We start from the raw sequence: 12,923 nt of genomic DNA on the forward strand, positions 1-12,923 counted from the left end.
TCTGACCACTGCTGAAATACGTTGCACGCGTTATACAAAACACTCCGTACATGATCGATATTTATAATACTCATTATTCCTCGAGCGGATTATTCAATACATGGGGAACGAAAAATATAAATTGCAAAGTCTGGGTTGAATGGATCCAGTATGCGAGAATTATGCATCCAAATAATCTTCGAAAATCGACCAAGCTTGTTTACGAACAAGCGCAAACGTTCTCCCATGACGATGTAAATTGAAGCGATTTCCAGCTGGCATGGCGGGCCGAATTTTGGCCATGTTTAAACTTATTTTATGCGTAAATAGGAGGCGGGCGGAGGACGCATTGTTCAACGTCCAGAAAATCGTTCGGGTTCACGGCTCGTTCGGCGATACGCACACAAACGCCGTCCAACTAAACTAATTAACATGAAACAGCTACACACGCCGTTCTCTGGCCACAGCAAACAACGGGAAACGTGTGGCCGTCGAAATAAAACATCGACGAGCAGTCGAACGCGATTTGTCTCATTACCAGCTACCAGTAGGGAAATGTCAGCCTCTGTAAATGCGTTCGGATTATAAAGTAATATGTCACGGAATATGGTCCTGCGGTAGTATAGGTAAGATAAAATTACGTTTCGTCGTACTGACAGACGCTGTTATGACGATCTAGTAAATAGAGCATAGGAATTTTTATTACATATACGTACGTATTTTCGGGTAATTATGCAAAATAGGGCACGTCTTACCGATATCGATGACGTCGAAGTATGTCGTATGATATACTGTCGAAGATTCTGAGTGTAATCGTCGAAGGCTACGGGATGATTATAACAATTTAATCATCCATCGTATATTGGTTTAATTCTACGAAGTACATCGAATGGAGAGAAAACAGAGCAACTGGTAATATTATCAATGGAAGACATACACAGATAAATGCAATCAATTGCCTGTTATGTTACTGTATCTACCTGTTAATTTAAAATAAAAGACGACCTCTTCGTAAAACGCAGTTACACCCACATTCGTTTAATTCCGCGAAACCCCATCGAGGGGGCAATAATCGATGCGGAAGTTGAGATGGATTAACCGACAAAATAGAATTTCCAAACAGAATTCCCGCAATAAAACCGAGCTCCATACCAACGGGGAAAGAACCAGCGACTGTTATTTGAAATTATCGAGCGAAGTGGGCAATAAACAGAGCCGTTCCACTGTATCTTTCGGTTGCGATTCTCGTCGTGTACGTCGCACTGCGTCTCCTGGCGTTATCTTGTAAGATTAAACCACTACGAGAAATACCGATGCTTAATTTATGAAACTTGAAGGAAATTCCGGAGAACGAATTGGAAAAGTTCTACAAAAGGGACGTTCAAATCTGCAAATAATAATTACTGGGAAGAGCAAAAAGTAAGGTGTTTAGAGAAGGAAAGGACATTGACGAAGATGAGCAGGCGGATGCGGAAGGGGATGAAAACAAGCAGGACTAATTTCTCGCCGGCATGGATCGTTAATCGCTGCAGAATTAAGAGAACGAGCAGGCAGCCGGAGATAAAGACGATGGTGGAAGAGGAGAAGAACGAGCAGAAGGATGAGGAAGGTAGCGTAGGTGGAGTAAGGAGAGGGACTTGAAAGTACCCCAGTTGCGTCCTGGCTCGGCTCCTCTCTTTTCTCTTCGTTCAACCCCTTCTAACTACACCAGCTCTGTCTCAGCTACCCCCTTCGAGCTGGCTTTGTGCACCAACGGCGGCCTTTGAATTTACGTCGAGGAGAAATTTATACGAAAACTTGACAATGCTCGGACTGAGTTCGCTGGCTTTCAAGTCCTCTTCTGGCCCTTCCTCCCTCCTATCCTCTTTTACACACGTACACACATATGTATATATACATATCCTTACGAAGACCGTGCGTACGAGATCGTACACGACAAAGGAAAGGTTCTGAACCTAGCGAAGAAACAAGACGTTGGTCTTAGACCATGCGTCGTGTATTAAGCTTCTTAGCGCCTGGTATGTGTTAGAGTGGCTATAAAAAATATATATGCACCATGAAATATCGTGTAACCTGGTAAAAATTATAATTGTAGTAATTATAGCCACTCTGTACGCTACTGCTCATTTTCGAATACGTAGTTCTGACAAGTGAACATGGAACCTGACAAAAGTCTGACTGCCATCAATTATACGCAAATTTAAAAAAAAGATGTAAGTTATATGAAATTCTTTCTCATTCTACCTATTCTCCTGATATGGCACAAACGGACTTCCGCTCTTTCGAGGCATTGCGAGATCATTCCAATGAACGCAATACAATCAGTTCATTTTTTCAATGAAAATCAGTTTCTTTTTCGAAGGTGCCATGCAGAAGTTCCGAAACTGATGGGATAGTCGTAGAAAACAACGGATAGAATATAACTGATTAAATAAAAAAATAACACAGTAAGATAATGCACTTTATATGCACAAAACTGATATTACTTTCTCGCCAACAGAATACTCGCAAAATTTTATCTTCACAACTCAGACGTTAAGAGGTCAAATCGATCAAATGATGAAGACGCGTGAGTTATAGTCTTCGAAGCATTGTGGAGAACATCGTTCACGATGTAGAAGGGCGATGTCATCCTCGATGTGAGAGCTTCCTGAGGTCGACGTGGTAGGATCTGAGAAACTGCGCGACTGTCCTCAATGAAAACTATCGCGCTGTCGATAGTTTGAAACAGTTTGCTCGACTCTCGAAACTTTTCCGAAGGGAAGCGTTTGATTTAGTATTTCGGGAGCGGTACGTGTTCGACGGAGCTGCTTTACGGCGGAGATATGCGCTTTCGCATGGTTTCAGAGATATGAAAGTGTAATTAAAGATAAAGTTCGATGATGAATACTAGTCCAGAAGCGACAGTTATACTATCGGCCTAAAGTATACCTGCTTACCTACGACAAAACGCAATTCGATCGATTAAAATTGTATATCTGACTTAGGTATATTTTTAGCCCACCGTGTTGACCATCGGGTATGGCCAGCAAGTTCGCCTTTCAACAGAAACTATCGTCATCGCGTTATGTGTTTCTTGCGGAATCATACACCTTTTGTCCGTAATGTTTCCGTTTGTTAGTTGAAATAATAGATATAGCTGACGTGGACAGAGAGTTGATATGCCATCCTGCACGACTGTCATTGTTTATTCCCAGCTAAACCGATACGATAGAAAATATCATATAACATCATAAGCTCTCCACTGAAAGTCGTTCAACAGCATCCGTTAGCTTTGGATTTTAATATCACAGGCGAAAAAGATAACGACAAATGAACAACGCGCGAATGCAGATACGAGTGCGCATCAAGTGCCAGACGAGGCATTCAGACGACTAAAGACGGAAGTACATGCAGCTGACGGATCAAAGCGAAAAGCCTTTGCCAGACGTAACAGATTCGCATGGTTCTTAGTTCCATTAACTGGCAGGCACCTTTCAGCACGGTCTGACCCTCCTTTTCTTTGTGCGAATTGCAGACACTCGAATAAGATCGCCTCTCATATCCTTGCCTAACCCTTACCCCAGTCCAGACACTTTAATCTTTGCTCTACTTTCCATAATATTACCTCTCCGAAGGACAACAGAAGGCTCTCTCTTCAGGAATTCGATGATATTCATGGATTTGCAACTTCAGTAGAAACGACGGAATCGCTATCTGCTTTGCAAACTACGAATCTGATTACCAGCATAAATCCCGTAACGTTGATGCCCGTTAATTCGATAAACACTTCACGCTTCGCGTTTCACGCAGTAATATATCGATTTACCTGCATTCCGTAATGCCCATTGCTTTTCTGCTTGGTACATTCTTGGATTAAACGGATCTTCTCGTCACTTTAACGAACTTGCTTAATCGGAGATTAATATTTCGATTTCGACAAAAATAAATAGCTACTGTTTATCGACAAACTTCAAGTAAAAATCATTTCAACTAACCAGCAAATAAATAGCTACGATTCTTTAGTTTCCAATGTATTCGTCTAAACCGATTGCATTGTATATTTTGGACAAAATGTTAACGCCTTGAGAATTTCGCGAAACCAGCACAAAGCATGTAATTGTACACAAGCGGTGATCCCAAAGCAGATCACGAAACGCACGCGTGTATACGTGTTTGTAACAAAACGTAGCGACGCGGCCCTGAGGCTTGAATTTTAATTATGTGTCGAGGAATTCATTTAATTAAATTCAATCCAAAGAGAGCCGCTAATTTACGGCATCTCAGGGCTGTGCAATTTTCACGGGAGAAATTAAGAAACTCGTAAAAAAATCAGACGTTAGGCGAAGTTCGTTGGCCGACAAGTTTCGTCCATGCAGAAAAAGAAACAAAAAAAAAAAAAAAGAAAAGAGAAGAGTCACTTTGTGCGTCGAGGTCCGTTCTTTCCACGGCAAAGTCCACGGGAGATGTCTCGCGGGTATCGCACAAGCTCAACCATAGGAACTAGTTTTAAAGAATTTTTAATTAATGAAGCCACCTTCGTAGAAACTCTATAACGACCGTAACACGCGGCCTTTAATAACCATTTACGACTTCGCCGTCGAGCGTTCCTTAATTACTAGAACAGACGATGGCCAAAAAACGACGGCAAGGAGTACGTAAACGGAAGGCGACAGAACAACGGAAAATTACGGCGGCAATCGATTTTGCAATTGAGCAAGGCGCCTTAAGCAACCCTCCGACCGAATAATTATGTCGAACCACCTGGTAAAACTCAATTGTAGAGAATGCTCCATTAAAGACGCGATCTTTAATTGTCTACTTTAATGTTCGAAATAGGAAATCCACTCATTTTCATGGTAGAAGATAAACGAAGGCCGCATGCAAAAGGTACGATTGGTCGGTTTCTGTTGATTTTATGTTTTTTATGTTACTTAGTAATTAAAGCAAGTATTTCTTTCGCGAGTTTTTATGCGTTTATGGGAAATTTAAAATTGCGAAAACGCTCAAAATACATACAGGTAATATGCAAAAATATAGGAAATATGTAGAGTATAATGTTTATTATGATATTTAATGGATAAAAAGATCCACGGTCTAAGACAGTATGCGTGATTAGAGACGAAAAGGATTTCTTGAAAAATTTACTTTTTTAGTCCAACGTAAAACGTGTAAACTTAATCGAGATAAAACTCGAAACTCGATCGGTGCTTCATCGCGAGAATTCCCGAAATTTCAATTACTTTTTATCCCGTACGATCGTAATTTTTCGAGGAAGCCTGTGAAATGAATTGGCAATTTCGCCCCGAGGATAGATATCGAAATTGGTTCCGCATTGCGTAATAATTCTGATTTATCGAGGACGCGGTCGAGTCGCGAAGGAAACTACAATAAAAAAAAACCGTTACGTTTCCCCTAACGACATTATCTCGTCGCTTCATTTTCAGTCGCCACAATTAACGTGCTTCCTTAATGTAAGGAGTCTGACGAGCTCAACTGAAAAACTTTCAAACAATTACCACGGTCACGAAAGTGTCGCGCACTCCAATTTTCGTTCTTTTTATTCCGGTCAAGAGCGAACAGATGCGTGCGAACGGACGATAATTATTACTGTACAATGAATTCAACGCGCTAGATGATCACAGGAACTTTCTGACAGCTACCGCGTGCGTTTAGTTTGCAGCGCACCGCTTTGGCAAACGAGGCGAAGTTACAAGTGTGAACAATTATTGTGCGGCAATTATTTTGGCTTTGCTCGATTGCTTTGAATGGGTAGAAAATGTTGACACACTTTGTGAAACGAGATAAAATCCGAACGAACGGTAAAATGGAATTCTGGGTCTTTCTGAAGAGCATGAAGTTGCGAGATATCGAGAATGGTTTCTCTAAAGTCGCTCCACATATGGGTGAGCGTACTTTTAACGTATTTCACGAATCTCTTTTTGACGATATATCCGAAAAACGTATCGAATACTTTTCTCCATTCTTGGTGCGATAGATGTTTAAGTGAATGCTTATACACGCAGTAAATTTCAGCTTCAAAATTATGATACGAATTGAAACGTGACGCCCAAACGAACGCAAACGTCGTCGGAGGAGTGGTAAGCAATCCATCAAACCACTATCTGCATTGGAAGACAATTTCTATTCTGTAACGAAACATGGGCATCCGGCGACGCTGATCGGTTGAATGGCCTTGAACAGAGGAGCAGGACTGTTCGACCGCACAGAAAACCCGGAACTCGGGGTGTACGTGATGCCACATCAATGCTGAGTATTTCGGTTCCCAAAGCGTGCACGGAGAATTCCGTTGCTAAGGAATATCTGTCGGCGAAGTTTCATCTTGTTCTCTCGTTAACGCGTGGCGATGTGCCAGTAACGAGGAAGGAGGAAGCAGGAGGACAGAAAATGGAATCTCAGAGGAGAATACACGAAGAAGAAGAAGGACGCGATGAAGTGACGAACAGAGACAACTAGGCAGTGCATGGGAACGTTCGGAAGTTCGAAAGTCGAACGACAGTTCGCGGCTTTGGCCCCGAAAGATTTTAGAATGAGCGCATTATCACAGTACTCTGACAGCATCACCTGACTATTATACACTCTGAGATATTCAGAGAGTAATCAATTCTTTGGGCTCACTTGGGATGAGATAGACAGCGGCTGTTTCATTATGACAGCGTATAAGTTGTCAGTAGAACAAGGCGTTGTGCGCGGACTAAGCGTAAACCATACTACTTACGCAGCTTCAAACAAGGTGTGAGTGAGTGTGTGCGTGCGTGCGTGCGTGCGCGCGTGTGTGAATAACTTTTCAATATTATTCACGATACATTTTTAATGGAATAACATATGAGTTTTATTATATTTAAAATTATATGTAATTGAGTATGTAAATACATATATAAATTTTGTATAGCATAAATATCGTGTTATAACTAAGTTCGAAGTGAAATAATTACGGGAAATACAAACGGCCTTACGTTTGAAAAACATCGTAACGAATTGGAACCTTGATACAAATGCATCAATTAACGTGGACCACAAACTTCGAATCCATCGATGCGGAAGATACGGTCGGTTACGACATGTTTCAAACCGTGCATATCAAACAACGATCGCGTGTAATTAAACGCTTATTTACGAGAAGTTTCGACAGAACCGCGTGTAACATTAATAACATTTAACCAGCACGAAATTCCTTGTTAACGTACCGTAACGCCACGCAGCCCAATAGTTTATACGAACATTACGCCAATGCATCGTAGATCTATTCTAATTAAAACTGAAATTCGAATACGAATTCCAAATAGTATCGATCAATTAAAAGGAAAATTAAATTTCGCACGAACGAACGCGTTAGGTGGTCGTGTGTTTCGCCTAAATGAATCCAATTTTCCCATTAGCCGGTAATCCCTGTAAAACCCCAATTTACGTTCAGCTTTATCAAATGTTTTCCAAGATCACGGGTTACAAATAAGAGTACTGTAATTTTAAGTTTAAATTACGCTTACTAAAAGGTACTTATCTCGAAACGATATTTCATATATCGTATGTTCATTATACAACTACCTAATATCCATCATATGTAACGTTTCCACGAATCTGGCTTCTTATTTCGATCGACGATGATCGCGCTTTAGCAATTTTCAACGGTCTTCTCGTCCGCATCCGCAATCCGCCTCGTTGTCGCTGGATATAACGTTTTTATACTGCGGAAGCGAGGAAGTTGAAAGAAGCTGGCACTTCGAGCATCGGCGAAACTTTTATCTGGCTGACGTACAACTCTGTGTCTCTCTTTGGTCGTGTGTAGACGGCAGCGGCGAGTTTCCTGTATTTATGGCGCACAATAATGCGGATGCACCGGGATGCGAAGTTTCTAGTGGATATCGCATGTGTATATAGAAGAAACCCGAGAATTGCGGAACGAGAGGAATCCGAATGAAACTGGGATTTCCCTTGCTTTCCATGGTGCACAATGCTGCCCTAAACTGCCAGAGTTACGGACGGAATTACCTATACGGTGAAAGGACCGACAATTAGCGCATGGAACTCGATGATCCGTTAGCCTTCTCAATGAGATAGGATTATGCAGCAACTCGGTTAAAACACTGTCTCATAAATACGGAAGAACTGAAATTTCCCCCGAGAAAGAACTATTGTATTAGCTCAGTACATATAAAATGTCGTGTTTACCTATTTAATGATGTGTAGACAAAAACATATCGACAAAAATTTCACATTGAGACGTTGTGTCTCATTGAGCCTTAAATTTGAGATGGATCAAATATCTTATCTTATTTAATTATATACGTTTTATACATTACACTTTTTATGAATAACGTTAATTATCCTTACCATGTAAAGTACAGAGGTAAGCTACGTTTCAATAACATCAATCGAAGCTTAAAATCATCATATAAATTCAACATCGGCCCGAAGTCGTTGCGAACTTGTTATTATACGGGGAGAAAGAATCCTCTGCTTCGTGTCAGCCCAATAAAAGTTTCATCGGTGCTCAGGGTGTTAGTAGATGGTAGAAGGATTTGAAGACACGCGTGGAAAACCGGTTTCAGTCTTACTCTACTTTATAGGAGTTAGGATAAGTGTGAAGAGAAGTTCCACGGTGTCTGCAATGCGAGTCGGTAGCTCTGGAGGATATCTCCTCGGTTACGTGTCAGTGTAGCTCTGGTTGTTATCTTTTTATACGAACAGGTTATGGTTGCCATTCATTCAGCTGCGAATTAGCCAACGATGACCTGTTACGATATTTTCGAAAAGACAATTAAATGCTCGTTAATGACTGGTTTCAATGGACACAAATTTGTTTAACTGTATTACAGTTTCACATTTCACAATAAAATTAAAAGAATACAGCAATTTAGGTAAATCGGCTTGGAATTAAATATGGAAATGTAGTTACAATTGTTCATTTGATCGCCAATTAATAACATAATTAATTCAGTTAATATCATTGTCCTTTTCTACAGTTGGGTCAGTTTTATTCCCTCTTCATATTTAACTATGCATTATTTGTACACTGCCGTCCATGAATATTTGGACCGTTCCATATTATTACAAATGTGTATATAAATTAGTTGTATCTGAAATATAACTCCTTTATTTGATTTTTGCCTCTGATGGCATACAAGGCAATCATATTATTGATGAAAAAAATATCTTAAACGCATAAATAACATTTTCTAACATACATGATCTCTCGATCAAAACAACTTTGAAACCCGGAGGGCCACAAATGTCCGATCGAATTAACGTGAAAGTTTAAAGTCAATTTTAAGTTCGAAATTCTATGTGTGAATTATTTTAGTTTTCCTTATTTCCATTGAGTTTTTGTCCCAAAAACATTCAGAAATTATTTCTGGCTTGCAGACGACGTGCCTAACAGAACTGCCAGACGTGGCACCGTGCAACGGCACAGTGCGACTGCCACCGCCGTGCGAGGATTCCCCAAGTAGCGGCAGCAGCAAAGACCGCAGGGAAGAGAGTCCTCGCAGAAGATGCCGAGTATTGGCGCCCATCTTGCTCCTAGTGATGGCTCTGCTTCTCGGAGGGCTTTGTCTACCATTTCTTCTACAATCCGCGCCTGTCACGCATCAGCAGAGGCTGGACGTGATCAGGAGGATCCTCACTGAAGTGCCTCTGATCGACGGGTAAGCTCGTGCATTCACGGAAGAATCGCGTCACAGAAAGCTAACGGAGGTATCGATCGAAATTCGAATGAAATCAGCCTTCCAGTTTTTGCAAGCATCTACGAGTACCATTTATTCTATGACATAAACGAATTAATAATTCACAGGTTCTAATGATTTCCAATTACTATTTGAATATCTATTACATTTTACTTTCTCTCTTTCGTCCAGGCCTTCTTGCACGATTGAATTAAAATCATTAGCGAAATTTTACAAATTACAAACTACCGATGACGAGCTAGGTAAAAAACTAAAATTGTACAGGTAAATTGTACAAATTACAAATTGTACAACTTAATATTCTGTTGGGTATAAAGTTGTAAAATTATAAAAAAGGAGTTCATAAGTAGTAGTGTGTCGATTTACGAATATTGTTAGTTGGTAAATTATCGTATAAAAGGGCCCTGGATAGTACATAAGGATAATCTACGTAAAAAGATGTAGCAATATAGTTTACCTATCTAGCAATATAGTTAGCGAGCGATTTGTATTAAGTAATTCTTCACGAAGCGTTTTCCACGGCTTTGTTCCCCAGGCACAACGATTTGCCCTGGAACGTCAGAAAGTTCGTACACAATCAACTCGGCGAGGTCAATCTGAGCAGCGATCTCGGCAGAGTTGATCCTTGGGCTAGATCAGACTGGAGTCACACAGACATTCCTAGATTACGTGCTGGTCTCGTCGGTGCACAGGTGAGCGTAAAATAACACAGATCCCAACCCGGTCCCTGGTAGCTTTTTCAGTCATCTCTAATTACAATTTCAACTTTGCCAACGTGACGAGATATCCGCGTTTAATTACTTCAATCCAACTTAACGTTATTGTTTTGCGTTTTAAACAAACTTTACGAGCACCTTGTCGACCCTCGATCGTGCGGTTTCTGTTTGAACAACTGTCTTCGACCTACCGTCTAAAGAGACTTTCCGTACAAATATTATTGTAGCCCGGTGAACGACACTCGACTCCTCTGTTTTAAAATGAACACGTGAAATGAAACTTTAGAGAATTATTGTAGACGTTCTGTAATAAAGAGAAAATTGATAATATATAAAATAGAAACTACTATGTAGACCAATAACTATAATAAATAATAAAGCATGGGATCATAAAACATACAAATTATTGTGGAAAATTTGAACGATATTATCATCGCAACTTGGCTCACGCAGTTGGAAATTCCTAGTCATTTCGAATTTCACTTCGGGGACAATTTTGGTGGGAATGATTACTTACCGTTTAATGGCACCGAAACCTGCTAACTTTCGATTGAAACTATTCGACTGGCTTCAGAAGGAACGTATCGGTAAATCCCAAGCAAGTTTATGCCTAAACCCTTCGGGAGTAATTCAAGAGCGCTCAATTAAATTCGGAGAGAACCTGTCGAACTGGAGGAAATAGAAATTGGTTGTGCAACGTTTGCTTACAGACAGTGCATGAAATCACGGAATGTTAAGTACGAGTCGAATACATTACTACAGCAGTGTCGATCGAAAAATTCCGATAATGGTTTCGTGTTTAATTAAATACCCGAATACGATTAATTGGTAAATGTGTGTTCAATCTAGTAGTGCATTTTAATTGGGATCGAACATCGGAGATTATTTAATTTCCAAATGATTTAATAAAAATATTTGGAATTAAATTTTGCAAGAGACGGAACAACGTGTTCGTTAGTCATTAGAATCTTTTTCATTGTTGGTATATATAACGCACATACGTGAATATATCAATGCAAGGAATAACACGTAATTGGTAATTTTGTTATTTGTGCTTAATTGCACGAGGTAATTTAACGTTTAATTAATAATACAAATTGTTGATTGGTATATGTATGTCATCAATATCGGTAGATCGATAATAAGTGCAAATTAATTAGGGCGTTTGTAATTGCATTTGGCGAAATTTTTAAGTAAATGATAGCTACAAACATTTCGTCCTATGCGTTATTTGCATACGTATATTTGTATACGGAACAGAGCTATAACGTTTGTAAATAGACGAACTTTTATGCGTCTCTATATTCTCATGAATATAATTAAAGAAATGGAACATTATGTAGTTTCATTACAAATTATAATAAATATTATTATATTAAAATATATTTATACAAATATATATTAAAATATATTTGGACATTTCGTATATATTTGTATTTGTTGAGATTAACTGATAGAGGAACGAGTGGATGAATTTGTAATAGAAAAATATATTGAAATAAGTAAAGGTATATGGTAAGTATAAGTATAAATATAAGTTCAGGTATAGTGTATGCTGATCCAGATTCTCACTCTTACAGTGTTACAATACAATACAACAGAAAAAGCTATGATAGGAAGCACGCTCATATATTTATAGCAAAGGACATTATTAAAAAGTTAACCTTGTAGTTCTAGCTGAAGGCTACAGGAAGCAGTAATAGAAATCTACTTATAACCCTTTTGTTTCTAAACCTTGTAGTCCAAAACAAAATTTATATTCAAGGGCACAATAATATAGACCTCTCCTTATTTTGAATTTTTTCACTAAATTCTATTCTCTTTGTAACAGCGGTATCCAGGTCACGGATATACGAAAGTAAAGATGTAGAGCTTTCCTTGAAGTAATTACTTCAACAGTATTACATGCATTGTGTACATTTTTGCACTTTCTAATTACCCGTAGATGCATAAAAGATCGCAATCTAATTATAAGCAACAAAATAATCTGCGATTATTTTATCAACAATTCTGTAATAAAATTACATCCTGTGAAAACCAACCAAGCGAATGCTTTCGACCGATGGTGTACACCATTAATCCTACTTTTTCCCCGATAAATCAGTAATAAGTCCAGATCTTTCAGCAACTGGCCACACCTTCAGCCCGTCTCGCGTATCTCGATAAATTACGACCATTGAAACGGGTCAACAAGTGAGCACTAACTCTTATCTGACCTAGAGATCCTGTTTGTATCGTCGCGTCGGTTCTTACCATCTTCGCAAGATATTGGCAATGGACAGATATGGATAGGTAGGCCGTGAACAAGGGGCAGATAAACGAGGGGTTGGGGAATAAGAGAAAGAGGCAATGAAAAAAGAGCAATGATCGGCCACGAATGCTACTATCATCTACGTGCGTCTTCCTTTGCGGCCCAACCGGAACGGCAATCGACGTTAGTGCAACTCGAAACGAGTATTTTACCCGACCACTAGAAAATGGATTCCTTTGATCTCGCGTAACGAGACAGCTTTTAATCTGATTCGTGAGATAGCCAGTAGGTATC

The 12,923-nt window shown here is 39.6% G+C and overlaps 1 protein-coding gene across 3 annotated transcripts in view; it reads left to right on the forward strand.

Moving 5' to 3' along the window:
* Positions 1-12,923, forward strand: part of LOC117207501 (dipeptidase 1-like) — a 146,234-nt gene that overhangs the window by 92,241 nt on the left and 41,070 nt on the right. For all 3 annotated transcript variants that reach the window (XM_033447801.1, XM_033447800.1, XM_033447802.1), the window contains exons 4-5: positions 9,343-9,623; positions 10,198-10,354. In XM_033447801.1, the coding sequence (XP_033303692.1) occupies positions 9,343-9,623; positions 10,198-10,354 (438 nt within the window). The remainder of the gene's footprint in view (positions 1-9,342; positions 9,624-10,197; positions 10,355-12,923) is intronic.

This window comes from Bombus bifarius, unplaced genomic scaffold, assembly GCF_011952205.1.
Source record: "Bombus bifarius isolate JDL3187 unplaced genomic scaffold, Bbif_JDL3187 scf7180000008033, whole genome shotgun sequence".
Lineage (NCBI taxonomy): Eukaryota > Metazoa > Arthropoda > Insecta > Hymenoptera > Apidae > Bombus > Bombus bifarius.